This window comes from Pongo pygmaeus, chromosome 9 (assembly GCF_028885625.2).
Source record: "Pongo pygmaeus isolate AG05252 chromosome 9, NHGRI_mPonPyg2-v2.0_pri, whole genome shotgun sequence".
In the NCBI taxonomy this organism is placed as follows: Eukaryota; Metazoa; Chordata; class Mammalia; order Primates; family Hominidae; genus Pongo; species Pongo pygmaeus.
In genome coordinates, this window is record NC_072382.2 from 554777 (window position 1) to 576775 (window position 21999).

Consider the following 21999-nt stretch of genomic DNA (forward strand, 5'->3'; position numbering starts at 1 on the left):
GAGGAGACTGCAGCAGAGCACCCTGCGGGGAGTCCCGCCCGAGAAGCGGGTCCAGCCCCTCAGCAGAGACTGCGAAGGGGTTTCCTGGCCTGCCTTCCCTGCTGCAGGGGCCCCCATCTGCACATCACACAACAGGAACACACCTACCTTTGGCAACACAATAGCTGGTGTACTTTGGTTCAGGTGGAAAAAGCCTTGTGAATCACATATGCTGGTTTCATTATAATTGATTTTTAAATTAGACGAATTACAGATAACAAAGCCACTCCTTCAGAAACAGCCAACCAAGAGTAAGACCATAAGATCACACATAAAATGCCTATTAATTTCTAACTATCAAAGAATAAGTTAATAATGTATTCATTATTCTTTCTGCAAATAAAACTAAGTCTAACTTGAAAACCTAGATACTGGCCAGGCATGGTGGCTACACCTGTAATCCCAGCACTTTGGGAGGCCGAGGCGGGAGCATCGCTTGAGCCCAAGAGTTTAAGGCCAGCCTGGGTGACATGGCAAAACCCTGTCTCTACAAAAACAAAAAAAACACAAAAATTAGCTGGGCATGGTGGCATGCACTTCTCAGCTACTAGAGAGGCTGAGGTGGGAGGACTGCTTGAGCCTGGGAGGTGGAGGTTGCAGTGAGTGCACCAGTGCACTCCAGCCTGGGTGACAGAGGGAGAACATGTCTCAAATTATAAAAAGTAATAATAAAAAAGAAAACCTAGACACGCCCCGGATGGAGCTGAGGCTGTGGTTGGAGGCAGCCTGGTGGATCGTGTATCTCACGAGCAGTGCTTTCTTTACGACTTATTCTTAGAGGATGTGAACGCTGCCAGGAGCCTCGATGGAGCCAACTCCGTGTCACCATCACTCCTGAACCAAATGGGGCCACAGGCCCACTGTGCACAGGGGCCTCCGCCTGCTCCAGGGGCCAGGTGATTGGAGGGCGAGTTGGCCTCGGGGTTCAGAGCCGCTGGGAGAACCCTGAGGAGCCTTTGCAGATCCGCTCCTGGGTCTAGTCCCAGAGGCTCCTTTCCCAGCACTGTGGTAAGTTCAGGTGAAGCAGCCGCCTAATTCCACAGGCCTGGCCTCCTCTGGAGAGACAGAGCGGGAAAGGGGAGAGTGAACAGGAAGCCGGCAGTAGACGGGGCTTCAGGAGAACCTGCTGGACCCTGAAGCCGTGAACCAGAAGCTGGGGAGTCCCAGCGTCACCCTGCATGGAGGCTGAAATACAAAGTCCCCAACACAGGGCAGGTGGGGCCAGGCGGGGCTCGGGCAGGCAGGGCCCAAGGGGCTGCTGCTGTGCACCCTTGAGGTCTGCCCCCCGGACCACTGTGGCTTCACCAATGCCTACCATGTGGCAGAGGGCTCCCCATGACTGTGTCCCGTGAGGGCGCAGCAGCTCAGCTGAAACGTAAGAGAAATGCAAATTAGACTGGATTACTCTCCCTCGAGGAAGCAACTGAAATAAGAGAAAACCCTCCAAAAATCAAGCAGGTTTATCTGAAAGCTGAGCCACACACGTAAGGAGAGCAAAGGATTAGTCTAACAGCATCTTTTTGAGCTGGGACAGAGTTTGCCGTTTCTATGAAATGACCATGATACAGATCTCTGAGGAAGCATCAGGCAAAATCAAATTTACAACCTGTCCCCGCCCCTGCCCCAGAAAGCCCACACACCTCATCCCGCTGGTCAGGCAGGGTCCCACTGAAGTGGGACTACAAAGCCACCTCTGTGCTTTTCCCAGCCTGCCCCGCCAGCGCCGCCTCACCCGGCCCCGAGCACCTGGCCACCCCTCCCACTACAACACCCCTGGCTCCCTCGGGGGACTCCAAGGCTGCATTTCCGGGGGCTTCCACGCTGCCGGGGGTGCTCTGAAGAGTTCCCTGGGGAGACAGGGATGGCGGGCTGCTCCTGAGTATCCCAAAGACACCAGCAACCCTCGCTCACTCGGCCATGGCAGGACATCGGTCCAGCTTTGGAATCTGACCTTTGATGCAGAACAGGTGACTAAGCTGTCTTGGGTCTGGCCAGGCCTATTTGGCTCACGTGAGTGTTAGGCTGACACTGGAGAACAAGGCAGGCAAAAGCCCTCATTTACAAAAGCCCCAAACCTGGACTTCAAGGAAATGTCACTGAAACACAAGCCCCTCTCAGTGCTGCTTGAGGCACCGGTGGCCTTACGTGTCAGGAGAGGCCCTGCGGGGAAGCGGCTGCTCTAGGGTCTGGCTCCACCCTTCCAGATCCCCAGGCACGGAGGCACCATCCAGGCACAGCACAGACCTATTTCTGAGCTTCCTAGGAGTCAATGACATTGTTATTTACTGTCCAACTTACGCATTCTTCTCCCTTTTCATACTCTTCTGTGCTGTACTATATTTAACACTTTAAAAGGAAGTTAGGGAGACTGGAGAAAGCCTGAGAGAGAGCTACTAGAAACGGGGACAGGCTGGAGGAACGGGGTTTGTGCTCAGGGCAGCATGGCCAACAACAAGCCGGGGCCAGGGCAGTGAGTCCAAGACCCTGCAGCCACTTGGCTGGCTTCCACTGGACACTGTGCCCTTGACAGCCAAGGGCATCTGCTCTTCTGCCTTGCTGAATCTCTGCAGAGCTCATTACATACACACGAATGCAGATTTCCCATGGTTAAAACTGGCAACAATCCCCTTAATAGCTTCAGCTGGGCTACATTTGACTTTTTTTTTTTTTAATTCCAGATAAAAGGCCGAGCACAGAGGCTCGTGCCTATAATCCTAGCACTTTGGAAGGCCGAGGCAGGTGGATCACCTGAGGTCAGGGGTTCAACACCAGCCTGGCCAACATGGTGAAATACCACGTCTACTAAAAATACAAAAATTATCTAGGCGTGGTGGCAAGTGCCTGTAACCCCAGCTACTCGAGAGGCTGAGGCAGAAGAATCGCTTGAACCTGGGAGGCACAGGTTGCAGTGAGCTGAGATCGCACCACTGCACTCCAGCCTGGGCAACAAGAGCGAAACTCCGTCTCAAAAACAAACATTCCAGAAACAATGTGGAAGCGGCAGCGTCAGGCCTGCCCTCCCACTGCTGGAGGCACGGGTGCTCCGTCAGGGTGCTCATGAGCAAGGCTTCCTCATTCCCACACGTGGACCTTTCCATTCAGAGACAGCGGTGTCTGCCTTTCAAACCCCAACTTTCCAGCACTAATTACAAATAACAATTTAATGGCACAAAGCAAGCTTGTCCAACCCACGGCCCGTGGGCCGCATGCAGCCCAGGATGGCTTTGCATGAGGCCCAACACACATTCGTAAACTTTCTTAAAACATTATGGGCCGGGCGCGGTGGCTCACGCCTATAATCCCAACACTCTGAGAGGCCGAGGTGGACGGATCACCTGAGGTCAGGAGTTCAAGACCAGCCTGGCCAACATGGCAAAATACAAAAACTAGCCGGGTGCAGTAGTGCGCACCCGTAATCCCAGCTACTTGAGAGGCTGAAGCAAGAGAATCGCTTGATCGCGGGAGGCACAGGTTGTGTGTGGTGAGCTGAGATCGCGCCACTGCACCCCAGCCTGGGCGACAGAGCAAGATTCTGTCTCGTGAAACAAAAAAACAAAAAACAAAATTATGAGATTTTTAATGTGTGGCCCACGACAATTCCTCTTCTTCCAGTGTGCCCAGGGAAGAGAAAAGACCGGACACCCCGGCATAAACCCTTCCTCCCATTCGGCAGTGGTGTGGGATCAGGGAACTGAAACTCATTTTCGTCCTACTGTTGTGGGGAACCATTCAGTACTTCCTACAGGGCAGGAGGAAGCCAACATGCGACACCTTCCTCCCCTCGCCGACTTCCGGCTCCCGCCCGGCCCAGGCGCCCCCCAGGCTCCCGGACACTGCTCCGCGCTGCTGTTGCCGCAGGCTGAAGGGACACAGGTTTAGAGGCCCCTCCTTGTAGGACTTCTGAGCCTCACCCCCGAGCCCTCGTAAGATACCTGTGGGGCTGATCTCAAAGAAATCTCCACATCTAACTCAGAACCATCATCTCGCCAGAACCCAGCGGCCTTGCTCCTGCCTGGGTGCTGTAGCCATGATGGCACCACAATGGTCCAAGTGACCACCTTTGCTACAACGGCTGCATGCATACAGCACTGGGCACAACCACGTCTGCCAGTGCCCGTGACTGTTCACCATGTCAGCCCTCAGCAGGGCAGCAGGGGGCAGCAGCACCATGAATAGCTCCTCCAGCCAAGTGACCCTGCCGCACCCCCAGAGGGCACCATGCCCATTCCCAGCCTCCCTGAGCACAACGCTGTCCTGATGCTCTGAAAGGGATGATATCTTGCTTTTTACCACTGGCCTGGGGGCCAGAAGCAGGGGCTCACGCCTAGAGTCCCAGCACTCTGGGAGGCTGACTGGGCGAATATCTTGAGACCAGGTGTTCAGGACCAGCCTCAGCAACATAGCAAGATGCTGTCTCTATAAAAAACACAAAACCTAGCTGGGCATGGTGGCTTACGTCTGTAATCCCAGCACTTTGGGAGGCCAAGGAGGGTGGATCACCCGAACTCAGGAGTTCAAAACCAGCCTGGCTAATACGGCGAAACCCCATCTCTACTTAAAATACAAAAATTAGCCAGGCCTGGTGGCGCATGCCTGTAATTCCAGCCACTTGGGAGACTGAGGCAGCAGAATCGCTTGCACCTCGGAGGCGGAGGTTGCAGTGAGCTGAGATTCTGCCACTGCACTCCAGCCTGGGTGACAGAGTGAGACTCAACAACAACAACAAAAAAGACTGCCTCTGGAGTGAATACCAGGCTTTTGGCCTTTCCTCCTCCATTTCCTCAGCGACTGCCTCTGGAGTGAATACCATGCTTTTGGCCTTTCCTCCTCCATCTCCTCAGCGACTGCCTCTGGATTGAATACCAGGCTTTTGGCCTTTCCTCCTCCATCTCCTCAGCGACTGCCTCTGGATTGAATACCAGGCTTTTGGCCTTTCCTCCTCCATTTCCTCAGCGACTGCCTCTGGAGTGAATACCAGGCTTTTGGCCTTTCCTCCTCCATCTCCTCAGCGACTGCCTCTGGAGTGAATATCAAGCTTTTGGCCTTTCCTCCTCCATCTCCTCAGCGACTGCCTCTGGAGTGAATACCAGGCTTCTGGCCTTTCCTCCTCCATCTCCTCAGCGGTTTTTCTTGCGAAGGTCCATTCTGCTGGACTCTAGGAGATGGCCACATCACAGAAAGCACTGTGGTCCTGTCTGCTAGCCTGGCTTCCCGAAGTTATATGTTCATTTATTAAAGATGTCTCAAGAAAACGGACAAAATAGGGCCAGGTGCGGTGGCTCATGCCTATAATCCCAGCTTGGGAGGCTGACGTGGGCGGATCACGTGAGGTTGGGAGTTCGAGACCAGCCTGACCGACATGAAGAAACCCCGTCTCTACTAAAAATACAAAAATTAGCCGGGCATGGTGGCACATGCCTGTATTTCCAGCTACTCAGGAGGCTGAGGCAGAAGAATCCCTTGAACCCAGGAGGCAGAGGTTGTGGTGAGCCGAGATCATGCCACTGCACTCCAGCCTGGGCAACAAGAGCGAAACTCTGTCTCAAGAAAAAAAGAAAAAGTAAAGAAAAGAAAAAAAGTTCACTTTTGTAGCCACCAGAGAAAAGAAAAAAAAAAGGAAAATGAAACCCACTGTGTCTGGGCCACCCTGCAGGAGGGTGAAGCAGCGTCCACCCCAAGCCATGGCACTGAGAGGAGGAAGACAGAAAGGGTATCACATTTGGAGCCTCTAAGTCCTGGCTCAGCTATTCACACCGAGAAGAGGAGGACAGGGTGTCACACTTGGTCACTTTAAGTCCTGGCTCAGCTATTCACACCGAGAGGAGGAGGACAGGGTGTCTCACTTGGAGCCTCTAAGTCCTGGCTCAGCTATTGACAGTGAGAGGAGGAGGACAGGGCGTCACACTCAGAGCCTCTAAATCTTGACTCCAGCTATTCACACCGAGAGGAGGAAGACAGGGTGTCACATTCGGTCACCCTAAGTCCTGGCTCAGCTATTCACACTGAGAGGAGGAGGATGGGGCGTCACACTCAGAGCCTCTAAGTCCTGGCTCAGCTACTCACACTGAGAGGAGGAGGACAGGGTGTCACACTCAGAGCCTGTAAGTCCTGGCTCAGCTATTCAACTAATGGCTTTACGAATGACATGTCCGATACACAGCTTTAGAGAAAGGGAACACATCGCTTCTAACACTTCCTGACATTTCTTCTAACTCCTGACATTTTCAGAAGCACGGGATGTTCACTGCAACAGCTGCTTCCAGCTGAGAAAGGGGCCGCCCTTTCTAACGTTTTAAAAGGCTTAGCTGTCTACCAAATGGGATTTTAAGGGTAAAGGGATTTCATGCCACATTTCTTTCATAGAAATACATAAAATTACAAATAAAATTCAAAGCCCAGCCTTTCAGGGCAGGGACCCAGCTGATGCAGCAGCATCAGACACTCTGGCTGCCAAATGAGCAGGGGAGAGAGGCAGCCAGGTGACGTAGCAGGGACAGGTGACGTAGCAGGGACAGGTGACGTAGCAGGGACAGGTGACGTAGCAGGGAGATGGAGCCAGGATGGCTTCTCCCGGAGGCAGCCCCAGGCCACCAGACATGGGTGGCCACACCGTGGTAGCAGACTGCAGTCACCCTGGCCAGAGCTGACAAAGTGGCTGGAAAATGAGGGGAGAAACCCTAGAAAGGAGCAGGCACAGAGAGAGGACATCCCCATGCAGCACATAAACGCTCCCCACGTCCTTGTCTGACCCTGAGCTGATGACACAGCGTGTGGGGAAGACTCCCAGGGTACCAGCAGAAATGGATGGCTGAAGACCGAGAACACTGAGCAGAGACCGCGGCTGCTGCTCACCACCTGAAAGTCTGGAGTTGGAACCCTCACAAGTTAGAGGCTTAAAAACACCACGGGCTTCCCAGCAACATCCAGAAAAACCACACCTTCGCAGATCCAAGACTAAGGATGTGTCAGGCAGAAGAAAAAGCCAGACAGACCTGCCCTAACAGCATCAACACTGAGCCTCTTCAGGGTGATCCGTAAGAATTCAGCCTGCAAGAACAAAGCCCAACACTCTTCAGGGGAAGACAACAGAATTCAACAGAATTCAGAGTCTCTACCATATAAACTCTACCATATAAACAGTATATAAACTAAAATTCCACCAGACAATGAGGAAGTACTGGATGTGTGAAGAAGGGATAACAGGATCCATGCTGAAGGGAAAAAGTAGCCAAAAGAAGTAGATCCTGAGGCTGGGCACAGTGGCTCACACCTGTAATCCCAGGCGGGCAGATCACGAGGTCAGGAGATTGTGAACATCCTGGCTAACACGGTGAAACCTCCTCTCTACTAAAAATACAAAAAATTAGCCAGGCGTGGTGGCATGCACCTGTAGTCCCAGCTACTCGGGAGGCTGAGGCAGGAGAATCGCTTGAACCCAGGAGGCACAGGTTGCAGTGAGCTGAGATCGTGCCACTGCATCCAACCCTGGGCGACAGAGCAAGACTCCATCTCAAAACAAAACAAAACAAAACAAAAAAACAAAGTATTAGCCAGGTGTGGTGGTGCACACTTGTAGTCCCATCTACTTGGAAGGCTGAGGCAAGAGGATCGCTTGAACCTGGGAGGTGGAGCTTGCAGTGAGCTGAGATCGTGTCACTGCACTCTAGCCTGGGGAGCAAGACTCCGTCTCCAAAAAAAAAAAAAAAAGAAATAGTTATAGCCAGGAGCAGTGGCTCATGCTGGTAATCCCAGTACTTTAGGAGGCCAAGGAAGGTGGGTTGCTTGAGTCCAAGAGTTCAAGACCAGACTGAGAAACACAGTGAAACCCCATCTATACAAATAAAAAAATAGCTGGGCATGGTGGTACACATCTGTAGTCCCAGCTACTCAGAAGGCTGAGGCAAGAGGATCGCTTCAGCCAAGGAGTTTGAGGCCAGCCTGGGCATCATGGTGAAACCCCAGCTAAAAAATTGGCCAGGAGTAGTGGCCCGTGCTGGTAGTCCTAGCTACTCTGGAGGCTAAGGGAAGATCACCTGAGCCCAGGAAGTCAAGGCTGCATTGAGATGTGATCACAACACTGCTTCTTAGCCTCAGTGACAGAGAGTGACCCTGTCTCAAAAAAGAAAGAAAAAGGAAAGAAGGAAGGAAGGGAGGGAGGGAGGGAGGGAGGGAGGGAGGGAAGGAGGAAAGGAGGGAAGGAGGAAAGGAGGGAAGGAAGAAAGGAGGGAAGGAAGGAAGGCAGGCAGGCTGGCCAGAAGATGATGGAAAGACATCTTTAAACTGGTGAATGACAAAAAGTGACAACCCAGGCTGGGCGCGGTAGGTCACGCCTATAATCCCAGCACTTTGGGAGGCCAAGGCAGGTGAATCACCTGAGGTTGGTCAGGAGTTCAAGACCGGTCTGGCCAACATGGCAAAACCCTGTCTCTAATAAAAAATACAAAAAATTAGCTGAGCATGGTGGTGTGTGCCTGTAATTCCAGATACTCAGGAAGCTGAGGCAGGAGAATCGCTTGAACCATGGAGTTGGAGGTTGCAGCGAACCGAGATGGCACCACTGCACTCCAGCCTGGTGACAGAGCAAGACTTTGTCTCAAAAAATAATAAATAAATAAATAGGCCGGCATGTTAGCTCATCCCTGTAATCCTAGCACTTTGGGAGGCCCAGGTGGGTGGATCACTTGAGCCCAGGAGTTCAACACCAGCCTGAGCAACATGGCGAAACCCCGTCTCTACCAAAAATACAAAAGTTAGCTGGGTATGGTGGCACACGCCTATAGTCCCAGCTACTCAGGAGGCTGAGGCAGGAGAATTGCTTGAACCTGGGAAGTGGAGGTTGCAGGGAGCCGAGATCGCGCCACTGCACTCCAGCCTGGAAAACAAGAGCGAGACTCTGTCTCAAAAATATATATACATATAAGTGACAACCCAGAATTCCATGTCACTCAAAAATGTCCCTCAAAAATAAAGGTGAAAGAGGGACATTACAGACAAACAAAAACAGAGAATTCATGGTCAACAGACCTATATGAAAAGAAAAGCTAAAAGTACATCTTTAGGTTGAAAAAAAACAAGATTTGAACCACACTATGAACCACGTTGACCTAATGACGTTACAGAAAACGAAAACCAGTGACTGAATAAAACTCTTTTCAAGTGTATATGCAATATTCACCACGAAGAGTATATACATGATCATAAAACACCTTTTTGTTTTTTTGAGACAGGGTCTCATTCTGTTGCCCAGGCTGAGGCACAGTGGCGTGATCACAGCTAGCTGCAGCCTCTACCCCTGGGCTCCAGTGATCCGGCTAATGAACAAAACATTTTGGCCGGGCACAGTGGTTCATGCCTGTAATCCCAGCACTTTGGGAAGCTGAGGTGGGTGGATGGCTTGAGCTCAGGAGTTCGAGATCAGCCTGGCAACACAGCGAGACCCTCTCTCTATGAAAAATACAAAAAGTAGCCAAGCATGGTGGCACATACCCATAGTCCCAGCTACTTGGGGGGCTGAGGCGAGAGGATTGCTTGAGCCTGGGAACTTGAGGCTGCAGTGAGCCGAGGTCACACCTCTGTACTCCAGCCTGGGTGACAAAGTGAAACCCTTTAAAAAAAAAAGTTTTTTGTTTTTTTTTAGATGGAGTCTCGCTCTGTAGCCCAGGCTGGACTGTAGTGGTGCAATCTCGACTCACTGCAAGCTCCGCCTCCTGGATTCATGCCATTCTCCTGCCTCAGCCTCCTGAGCAGCTGGGACTATAGGCGCCTGCCACCATGCCTGGCTAATTTTTTGTATTTTCAGTAGAGACGGGGTTTCACTGTGTTAGCCAGGATGGTCTCGATCTCCTGACCTCGTGATCTGCCCGCCTCGGCCTCCCAAAGTGCTGAGAGTACAGGCGTGAGCCACCGCACCCGATCCTTTTTTTTTTTTTTTTTGTACAGACAGGGTCTCACAATGTCCAGGCTTGTCTCAAACTCCTGGCCTCAAGAAGTCCTCCCACCTTGGCCTCCCAAAGTGCTGGGATTACAGGTGTGAGTCACCATGCCTGGCCGAAATAAATCTTAATCAATTTAAAAGAACTGAAATCAGAGTATACTTTCTAAGCATATTGGAGTTGAATTAGAAATCAGTCGTGGTAGGAAATCTAGAAAATCAACTGGGTGCAGTACCTCACACCTGTCATCCCAGCACTTTGGGAGGCCGAGGTGGGCAGATCACCTGAGGGCAGGAGTTTGAGACCAGCCTGACCTAAATGGTAAAACCCTGTCTCTACTGAAAATACAAAATTAGCTGGGTGTGGTGGCGCATGCCTGTAGTCTCAGCTACTTGAGAGGCTGAAGCAGAAGAATCTCTTGAACCTGGGAGGTGGAGGTTACGGTGAGCCAAGATTGCGCCATTGGATTCCAGCCTGGGCAACAAGAACGAAACTCTGTCTCAAAAAAAAGAAAAGAGGTCAGGTGCGGTGGCTCATGCCTGTAATCCCAGCACTTTGGGAGGCTGAGGCAGGAGGATCACCTGAGGTCAGGAGTTCAAGACCAGCGTGACCAACATGGTGAAACCTCGTCTCTACTAAAAATACAAAAATTAGCTGGGCATGGTGGCATGTGCCTGTAATCCCAGCTATTCGGGAGGCTGAGGCAGGAGAATCACTTAAACCTGGGAGGCGAAGGCTACAGTGAGCCGAGACTGCATCAGTGCACTCCAGCCTGGGTGACAGTGTGAGACTGTTTCAAAAAAAAAAAAGAAACCCCATCTTTAAAAAAAAAACAAAAATTAGCCAGGCGTGGTGGCGCAAGGCTGCAGTGAGCCAAGATCATGCCATTGCACTCCAGCCTGAGTGACAGAGTGAGATCTGTCTCAAAAGAGAAAAGAAAAATAAATAAATAAATGAGAGCAGTGGCTGTCCATGGGGCAGGGGACCGATGGAAGGGGACATGAGTGGTGCTTCTGCAGGGATTGAAATGGTCTCATGACCAGGTTCATGCATTCATCAAAACTCACTACATTTTATGGTGGAGACTGAGGCACTTTGCTGTACATACAGTTTACCTCAATTACCAAAAAAGACCAAAAGGACACACAGTAAGTGTTCATGGTCATTATCTTTGGGTGCAGAGTTATAGATTTTTTTGCCTTTAAACTTTCTTTTCCTCTATAAATTTCAGCATTAAGTAGCTGTTTGTTTGGGAGTATACTTTTTTTTAAAAAAAGTATTTTTCTGGCCAGGTGTGGTGGCTCACACCTGTAATCCCAACACTTTGGGAGGCCAAGGCAAGTAGATCACTGGAGGCCTGGAGTTTAAGACCAGCCTCGCCAACATGGCGAAACCTCTTCTCTCCTAAAATACCAAAAAATAGCTGGGCGTGGTTGCATACACCTGTAATCCCAGCTATCTGGGAAGCTGAGGCACAAGAATCACTTGAACCCGGGGGGTGGAGGTTGCAGTGAGTCGAGATCACACCACTGCACTCTAGCCTGGGTGACACAGCAAGACCATCTCAAAAATATATACATCTTTTTCTTTATTTTTTTCCTTTTTAATTTCTTTTTTCTTTTTCTTTTTTGAGACAAGGTCTCACTCTGTTGCCCAGGCTGGAGTGCAGCGATGTGATCACGGCTCACTGCAGTATCAACCTCCTAGGCTCAAGCAATCCTCACGTTTCAGCCTCTTGACTGGCATGTCACCACACCTGGCTAATTTTTGGGGTTTTTTCGTTTTTTCGTTTTTTTTTTTTTTTTTTTTTTTTGAGACAGAGTCTCACTTTGTCACCCAGGCTGGAGTGCAGTGGCGCGATCTCAGCTCCCTGAAATCTCTGCCTCCCAGGTTCACACCATTCTCCTGCCTCAGCCTCCTGAGCAGCTGGGACTACAGGCACCCGCCACCATGCCTGGCTAATTTTTTGTATTTTTAGTAGAGACGGGGTTTCGCCATGTTAGCCAGGATGGTCTCGATCTCCTGACCTCGTGATCCGCCCGCCTCGGCCTCTCAAAGTGCTGGGATTACAGGCGTGAGCCACCGCGCCCGGCCTTTTTGTTTGTTTTTTGAGATAGAGTCTTGCTCTGTCGCCAGGCTGGAGTGCAGTGGCCCGATCTCAGCTTACTGCAACCTCCGCCTCCTGGGTTTAAGCGAGTCTCCTGCCTCAGCCTCCTAAGTAGCTGAGACTACAGGTGCCCACCACCACACCCAGCTAATTTTTATATTTTTTTGTAGAGATGGGGTTTCACCATGTTGTCCAAGCTGGTCTCAAACTCCTGGGCTCAAAAGATCCTCCCACCTCAGCCTCTCAAAGCGCTGAGATTACAAGCGTGATCCACTGTGCCCAGTGAAAAAGTATTTTTAAATTATCTTTGTCTTCAGGAGTAGAAACACTTTTCTTCCTTGAAAGAAAATTAAGGCTGGGTCCAGTGGCTCACGCCTGTAATCTCAGCACTTTGGGAGGCTGAGGCAGGAGGATCTCTTGAGCCCAGGAGTTTGAGACCACCTTGGGCAACATGGCAAGACCCAGTCTCTACAAAAAATAAAAAATAAAAAAATAAATTAGGCAGGCGTGGTGGCATGCACCCGTATTTCCAGGAGTTTGAGCCTACAATGAGCCATGAGCCTAGGCAACAGAGTGAGACCTTACCTCTTAAAAAAAACAAAAAACAAACAAACACACACAAAAAACTAATCACATACTGATCAGTCATTTAAAATTAAGAATCTAAAAAGCTCTTCTGCTCGCCTGTCACCATTAAGACATGCCTTTCCTCTAGCTTTGCTGTCTGCCATGATGGTGAGACCTCCCCAGCCATGTGGAGCTGCAGTGTCACTGCCATTACCTCAACAGTCATTGAGTGGTGTTGCTGGTGTTTGGAGCTGCGGCATACCTAAAGACCGTGCATTCCTCCTATGGAAGGCTTCTGGACAATCACCACTACAGGTCCTGGGGAAACTACATAAACCCCTAACATTGAATACGGCGTGGGATGAGAATCACTGTTCGTTATATGCTTGTCTAGTAGAATCCGTAACAAACCCCTAACATCGAATACGGCCTGGGATGAGAATCACTGTTTGGTGTGTGCTTATCTAGTAGAATCCGTAACAAACCCCTAACATCGAATACAGCCTGGGATGAGAATCACTGTTCGGAGTGTGCTTATCTAGTAGAATCCGTAACAAACCCCTCACATCGAATACGGCCTGGGATGAGGATCACTGTTCGGAGTGTGCTTATCTAGTAGAATCCGTAACGAACCCCTAACATCGAATACGGCCTGGGATGAGAATCACTGTTCAGAGTGTGCTTATCTAGTAGAATCCGTAACAAACCCCTCACATCGAATACGGCCTGGGATGAGAATCACTGTTTGGTGTGTGCTTATCTAGTAGAATCCGTAACAAACCCCTCACATCGAATACGGCCTGGGATGAGAATCACTGTTCGGAGTGTGCTTATCTAGTAGAATCCGTAACAAACCCCTCACATCGAATACGGCCTGGGATGAGAATCACTGTTCAGAGTGTGCTTATCTAGTAGAATCCGTAACGAACCCCTCACATCGAATACGGCCTGGGATGAGAATCACTGTTCAGAGTGTGCTTATCTAGTAGAATCCGTAACGAACCCCTAACATCGAATACGGCCTGGGATGAGAATCACTGTTCAGAGTGTGCTTATCTAGTAGAATCCGTAACGAACCCCTAACATCGAATACGGCCTGGGATGAGAATCACTGTTCGGTGTGTGCTTGTCTAGTAGAATCCGTAACGAACCCCTCACATCGAATACGGCCTGGGATGAGAATCACTGTTCGGTGTGTGCTTATCTAGTAGAATCCGTAACGAACCCCTCACATCGAATACGGCCTGGGATGAGAATCACTGTTCGGAGTGTGCTTATCTAGTAGAATCCGTAACGAACCCCTAACATCGAATACGGCCTGGGATGAGAATCACTGTTCGGAGTGTGCTTATCTAGTAGAATCCGTAACGAACCCCTAACATCGAATACGGCCTGGGATGAGAATCACTGTTCGGAGTGTGCTTATCTAGTAGAATCCGTAACGAACCCCTAACATCGAATATGGCCTGGGATGAGAATCACTGTTTGGAGTGTGCTTATCTAGTAGAATCCGTAACAAACCTCTAACATTGAATACGGCCTGGGATGAGAATCACTGTTCGTTATGTGCTTGTCTAGTAGAATCTGTAACAAGTACCTGATGTGCGCTGAATGACAGAAAAATTTAAAAATTAAAAAATAAATAGGCTGGGCACGGTGGCTCATGCCTGAAATCCCAGCACTTTGGGAGGCTGAGGTGGGTGGATCACCTGAGATCAGGGGTTCGAGACCAGCCTGGCTAACATAGTGAAACCCCGTCTCTACTAAAAACACAAAAAATCAGCCAGGTGTGGTAGCACATGCCTGTAATCCCAGCTACTCCAGAGGCTGAGGCAGGAGAATCACTTGAACCTAGGAGGAGGAGGCTGCAGTGAGCTGAGATTGTGCCACCGCACTCCAGCCTGCGCGACACAGCAAGACTCTGTCTCAAAAAAAAAAAAAAAAAAAAAAAAATTAAAAATAGATAAATAAATAAATAAATAAATACCTATAATCCCAGCACTTTAAGAGGCTGAGGCGGGTAGATCACTTGAGGTCAGGAGTTTAAGACCAGCCTGGCCAACACAGTGAAACCTTGTCTCTACTAAAAATACAAAAATTAGCCAGGCATGGCAGCAGGCGCCTGTAGTCCCAGCTACTTGGGAGGCTGAGGCAGAATTGCTTGATCCCAGGAAGTGGAGGTTGCAGTTAGCCAAGATCCTGCCACTGCACTCCAGCCTGGGTGATGGAGCGAGATTCCGTCTCAAAAAATAAAATAAAGTAAAATAAAGCAGCAACTAAAAAAAATAATAATAATGATAATAAAATAAATACATAAATAAAAAGTTCTTCTATAAAAAGTAGAAGCTGGGCATGGTGGCTCACATCTGCAATCCCAGCACTTTAAGAGGCTGAGGTGGGTAGATCATCTGAGCTCAGGAGTGTGAGATCAGCCTGGGCAACATGGTAAAACCATGTTTACCATTTTCTCTACCAAAAATACAGAAAATTAGCCGGGTGTGGTGGTGGGTGCCTGTAGTCCCAGCTACTTGGGAGGCTGAGGCACAAGAATCGCTGGAGCCCGGGAGGCAAAGGTTGCAGTGAGCCGAGATTGCACCACTACATTCTAGCCTGGGCGACAGAGTGACAGCCTGTTCCACAAATAAAAATAAAAATAGGAAGTAGAAAAGAAATGGGGGAAAACATTTCTTACATAGATTTGGTGGGAAAAATATGAATTTGACTTTTGTTTACAAACCAAAGTCCACGCTACTGTACCCGAAAAAGCAGCTACGACAAAATCCATCCCTGTCCTTTCCTATGGCCTATGGCCTTCAGAGCTCCCCACCTGTGCTGAGCAGATAGGCACCCTCCTCTCTCACCTTCTCGTCCCCATGCCGTGACACACGGTACCTGTCTGCTGAGAAGTAGCTGAGAAACCTCCACCCTCTCTCCAGCTTACTCTGGCTCTAGTAATTCCTATCTACCCTATTCACGTCATCCACCCGAACCTTTATATTACCTCAAAGTCTTCAATCTAAGTAAAGGGTTCATATGAGGTAGAGACTCCATATGAAAAGAGGCCGAAGGGGCCTAAGTAACCTTTTGCTTGTGCTGCAGTAAAAGGAAGCTGCAGAATACATGGGCACGACGCCCTGTGAGCCTCCCACCACGCACAGGAGCTGCCTTCTGAAGAACGTGCCAGAAGCTGGGAGGGCTTTGTGACAGCAGATGGACGGAGCTTGGTTCCCAGAAGGGGCTGAGCATTCGCCCTGCCAGTCGCCGATACTCAGAGACTCAATAGATGATGTTCTCCAAACTTCGTAAAACATAAGCACATTTCACTACAGGAAGACAAAGGATGAATAATGCCTAGAAAAGGTAAGTATTCACAACGGCCGATGTGCATAAAATTGTTTCCCTTTCTGAAACAAAGCAACCTTATTTACAAAAACCAAAACCACCTTAACAATAATAGCTGTCACTTTTCTATAGGAAAAGCTTCATTTATAAATGACTCTCCACGGCTCCCTTTTCCAGAAAGGTGGGGCAGGGGCCTTGTGAGCCAAGGTGGGTCTTACACAGCTGGGCGCAGGCACCAGGGTGGCCTGGGGTTACTCAGCACAGGTCGTGTCTTCCCATTTATTCCAACGTTACCTCCTTCCGCTCTGCGTCAGCGTGGATCTTGGCCTGGTTTGCGGCAGCTTCTCGGTAGGTGCTGGCATGCTTGGCTTGCTCAAACAGCGTCTTCAGCTGCTGCGCGGTGTTGAGCAAGGAGTTGACCATCTCTTCCAGGTACAGCCAGCTCCGCGGCTCTGACAGCTCCAGCCCATTGACCAACGCGGGAGGTGCCGCTTTGGTGGGAGTTGGGGGTGGGACCGCCAGCGCAGGCAGGGATGTCAACACTAGAGCATTTGGAAAGCAAAATAAACCAAGAAATCAATACATTTCCTAGCTTCAAAATGGCCTCTGTTAAAAATTCTCAGCCGGGCGCGGTGACTCACGCCTGTAATCCCAGCACTTCAGGAAGCCAAGGCAGGCGGGTCATGAGGTCACGAGATCGAGACCATCCTGGCTAACACAGTGAAACCCCGCGTTTCACTGTGCTAAAAAAAAATAGAAAAAATACAAAAAATTAGCTAAAAAAAATACAAAAAAATAGCTGGACGTGGTGATGGACGCCTGTAGTACCAGCTACCTCGGGAGGCTGAGGCAGGAGAAAGGTGTGAACCCAGGAGGCAGAGCTTGCAGTGAGCAGAGATTGCACCACTGCACTCCAGCCTGGGCAACAGAGTGAGACTCCATCTCAAAAAAATAAATAAATAAAATTTAAAAATAAAAAATAAATAAAAATTCTCATCACCCAGCACAGTGGCTCATACCTGTAATCCCTGCACTTTGGGAGACTGAGGTGGGAGGATCACTTGAGCCCAGGAGTTCAAGACCAGCCTGGGCAACATAGCAAGACCTTGTCTCTACAAAACAAAAATCAAAAACAAAACAACTAGCTGGGCATGGTGACATTCACCTGTGATCCCAGCTACTCAGAAAGCTGAGGCGGGAGGATGGTTTGAGCCCAGGTGATCGAGGCTACAGTGAGCCATGACTGCGTCACCGTCCTTCGGCCTTGGTGACCTAATGAGACCCTGTCTCAAAAAGAAAAGAGGCCAGGCACGGTGGCTCACACCTATAATCCCAGCACTTTGGGAGGCAGAGGCGGGCAGATCCGTTGAGGTCAGGAGTTCGAGGCCAGCCTGGTCAACATGGCGAAACCCCATCTCTACCAAAAAATACAAAAATTAGTTAGGCGTGGAAGCGTCTATAATCCCAGCTACCTGGGAGGCTGAGGCATGAGAATCATTTGAACCCGGGAGGCGGAAGTTGCGGTGAGCCGAGATCCTGCCAGTGCACTCAAGCCTGGGTGACAGAGTGAGACTCCATCTCAAAAACGAAAAGAAAAGAAAACTCTCACAAACGTTGGGAAGTCGGGTAAAAAACTGACCAACAAATAACAAATCACTGCCTGACATCCCCCAAGCACCTGATGCCCCCCAGCACCTGAGATCCCCCCAGCACCTGACATCCCCCGGCACCTGACATCCCCCAGCACCTGACACCCCCCAGTACCTGACATCCCCCAGCACGCAGCCTGACATCCCCTGGCACCTGACATCCCCCAGCATGCAGCGTGACATCCCCCCAGCACCTGACATCCCCCCAGCACCTGACATCCCCCAGCACGCAGCCTGACATCCCCCAGCACCTGACATCCCCCAGCACCTGACATCCCCCAGCATGCAGCCTGACATCCCCCAGCATGCAGCCTGACATCCCCTCAGCACCTGACATACCCCCCAGCACCTGAAATCCCCCAGCATCTGACATCCCCCAGCACCTGACACCTCCAGCGCCTGACATCCCAGCGCCTGACATCCCCCCAGCGCCTGACATCCCCCCAGCGCCTGACATGCCCCCCAGCGCCTGACATGCCCCCCAGCGCCTGACATGCCCCCCAGTGCCTGACATCCCCCCAGCGCCTGACATCCCCCCAGCACCTGACATCCCCCCAGCACCTGACATCCCCCAGCATGCAGCCTGACATCCCCCCAGCACCTGACATCCCCCCAGCACCTGACTACCCCCAAGCACCTGACATCCCCCAGCATCTGACATCCCCCAGCGCCTGACACCCCCAGCGCCTGACATCCCCCCAGTGCCTGACATCCCCTCAGCGCCTGACATCCCCCCAGCACCTGACATGCCCCCAGCGCCTGACATGCCCCCAGCGCCTGACATGCCCCCAGCGCCTGACATCCCCCAAGCGCCTGACATCCCCCAGCACCTGACATCCCCCAGCACCTGACATGCCCCCCAGCACCTGACACCTCCCAGAACCTGACATCCCCAGAACCTGACATCCCCCCAGCACCTGACATCCCCCAGCACCCGACACCCCCAGCACCTGACATCTCCCCAGCACCTGACATCCCCGCAGCACCTGACATCCCCCAGCATGCAGCCTGACATCCCCCAGCACCTGACATCCCCCCAGCACCTGACATCCCCCAGCACCTGACATCCCCCAGCACCTGACATCCTCCAGCACCTGACATCCCACCAGCACCTGACATCCCCCAGCACCCGACAACCCCAGCACCTGACATCCCCCCAGCACCTGACATCCCTGCAGCACCTGACATCCCCGAGCACGCAGCCTGACATCCCCCAGCACCTGACATCCCCCCAGCACCTGACATCCCCCCAGGACCTGACATCCCCCAGCGCCTGACATCCTCCCAGCGCCTGACATCCCCCCAGCGCCTGACATCCCCCCGGCACCTGACATCCCCCAGCATGCGGCCTGACATCCCCCCAGCACCCGACATCCCCCCAGCACCCAACACCCCCAGCACCTGACATCCCCCCAGCACCTGACATCCCCCAGTACCCGACACCCCCAGCACCTGACATACCCCCAGCACCTGACATCCCCCAGCACCTGACATCCCCCCAGCACCTGACATGCCCCCAGCACCTGACATCCCCCAGCACGCAGCCTGACATCCCCCAGCACCTGACATCCCCCCAGCACCTGACATCCCCCCAGGACCTGACATCCCCCAGCGCCTGACATCCCCCCAGCGCCTGACATCCCCCCAGCGCCTGACATCCCCCCAGCGCCTGACATCCCCCAGCATGCAGCCTGACATCCCCCAGCACCTGACATCCCCCCAGCACCTGACATCTCCCAGCACCTGACATCCCCCAGCGCCTGACATCCCCCAGCGCCTGACATGCCCCCCAGCGCCTGACATGCCCCCCAGCGCGACATCCCCCCAGCGCCTGACATCCCCCCAGCGCCTGACATCCCCCCAGCGCCTGACATCCCCCAGCATGCAGCCTGACATCCCCCCAGCATGCAGCCTGACATCCCCCCAGCACCTGACATACCCCCCAGCACCTGACATACCCCCCAGCGCCTGACATCCCCCAGCGCCTGACATCCCCCAGCGCCTGACACCCCCAGTGCCTGACATCCCCCCAGCGCCTGACATCCCCCCAGCGCCTGACATCCCCCCAGCGCCTGACATGCCCCCAGCGCCTGACATGCCCCCAGCGCCTGACATCCCCCAAGAGCCTGACATCCCCCAGCACCTGACATCCCCCAGCACCTGACATGCCCCCCAGCACCTGACACCTCCCAGAACCTGACATCCCCAGAACCTGACATCCCCCCAGCACCTGACATCCCCCAGCACCCGACACCCCCAGCACCTGACATCCCCCCAGCACCTGACATCCCCGCAGCACCTGACATCCCCCAGCATGCAGCCTGACATCCCCCAGCACCTGACATCCCCCCAGCACCTGACATCCCCCAGCACCTGACATCCCCCAGCACCTGACATCTCCAAGCACCTGACATCCTCCAGCACCTGACATCCCCCCAGCACCTGACATCCCCCAGCACCCGACAACCCCAGCACCTGACATCCCCCCAGCACCTGACATCCCTGCAGCACCTGACATCCCCCAGCACGCAGCCTGACATCCCCCAGCACCTGACATCCCCCCAGCACCTGACATCCCCCAGCACCTGACATCCCCCCAGCACCTGACATCCCCCCAGCACCTGACATCCCCCCAGCACCTGACATCCCCCAGCACGCAGCCTGACATCCCCCAGCACCTGACATCCCCCCAGCACCTGACATCCCCCCAGGACCTGACATCCCCCAGCACGCAGCCTGACATCCCCCAGCACCTGACATCCCCCCAGCACCTGACATCCCCCCAGCACCCGACACCCCCAGCACCTGACATCCCCCCAGCACCTGACATCCCCCAGCACCTGACATCCCCCCAGCACCTGACATCCCCCCAGCACCTGACATCCCCCAGCACCTGACATCCCCCAGCACGCAGCCTGACATCCCCCAGCACCTGACATCCCCCCAGCACCTGACATCCCCCCAGGACCTGACATCCCCCAGCACGCAGCCTGACATCCCCCAGCACCTGACATCCCCCCAGCACCTGACATCCCCCCAGCACCCGACACCCCCAGCACCTGACATCCCCCCAGCACCTGACATCCCCCCAGCACCTGACATCCCCCCAGGACCTGACATCCCCCAGCACGCAGCCTGACATCCCCCAGCACCTGACATCCCCCCAGCACCTGACATCCCCCCAGCACCCGACACCCCCAGCACCTGACATCCCCCCAGCACCTGACATCCCCCCAGCACCCGACACCCCCAGCACCTGACATCCCCCCAGCAGGCAACAGAGGTGGGAGGACGTCCCACCCCTTCCTGCTCCACCCACCAGCTCCACGTTGTAAACTCATCGGAATGCGGCTGCTGAACCCAGAAATGTTCACAGAATCAGCGCCATGGACAATGACCCGGGGAGGGAAGTGGCTAAATCACAGTCTCGCTGTGTCGCCCAGGCTGGAGGGCGGTGGCATCATCTTGGCTCACTGCCCTCCCGGGTTCAAGCGATTCGCCTGCCTCAGCCTCCCGAGTAGCTGGGATTACAGGCATCTGCCACCAGGCCTGGCTAATTTTGTATTTTTAGTAGAGATGGGGTTTCTCCACGTTGGTCAGGCTGGTCTCGGACTCCTGATCTCAGGTGATCCACCCACCTCGGCCTCCCAAAGTGCTGGGATTACGGGCATGAGCCACTGCGCCCAGCGGGGTTTCTTACAATTGGAGAAGAAATTTACAAAGGAACTAGCACAAACCCTGAGGTTCTGCACTGGAACTAGAGACACTGGGGCAAACTCATGGCTTTCAACACACACAGATTTGGAGCACAAACACGCACACATGCACATGAGAATGTTTCTGACTTCTGCCCACCAAGGGCACCTGCGGACAGAAATCCAGGAGCCACGTGCACACCTTGTACCACGGCGAGCGGTCGATGCGAACCCCAGCCCTCCTGGAGAAAAAGCTCTGATTTCAAGCATTTGCTGATTTCTTGGTATAAATACTTCACCAACACCCACCCCATACTTTTTTTTTTTTTTTCCAGTTAATAGAGATGGGGGTCTCCATATGTTGCCCAGGCTGGTCTCAAACTCCTGGCCTCAGCCTCCTAAAGTGCTGGGATTAAATGGGTGAGCCACACGCCTGTAATCCCAGCACTTTGGGAGGCCAAAGCAGGCAGATGACAAGGTCAAGAGATCAAGACCATCCTGGCCAACATGGTGAAACCCCGTCCCTACTAAAAATACAAAAATTAGCCGGGCATGGTGGTGCGTGCCTGTAGTCTGCACTCCAGCCTGGGCAACAGATCAAGACTCCATCTCAAAAAAAAAAAGGGTAAGCCACCACGCCCAGCCCTGAGGTAAGCTTTAAAGATGGA

The 21999-nt window shown here is 52.6% G+C and overlaps 1 protein-coding gene across 3 annotated transcripts in view; it reads right to left on the bottom strand.

Moving 5' to 3' along the window:
* The window catches only part of DEAF1 (DEAF1 transcription factor), a 64389-nt gene that overhangs the window by 12676 nt on the left and 29714 nt on the right, over window positions 1-21999 (bottom strand). For all 3 annotated transcript variants that reach the window (XM_063670647.1, XM_054437708.2, XM_063670646.1), the window contains exon 10: window positions 16282-16529. In XM_063670647.1, the coding sequence (XP_063526717.1) occupies window positions 16282-16529 (248 nt within the window). The remainder of the gene's footprint in view (window positions 1-16281; window positions 16530-21999) is intronic.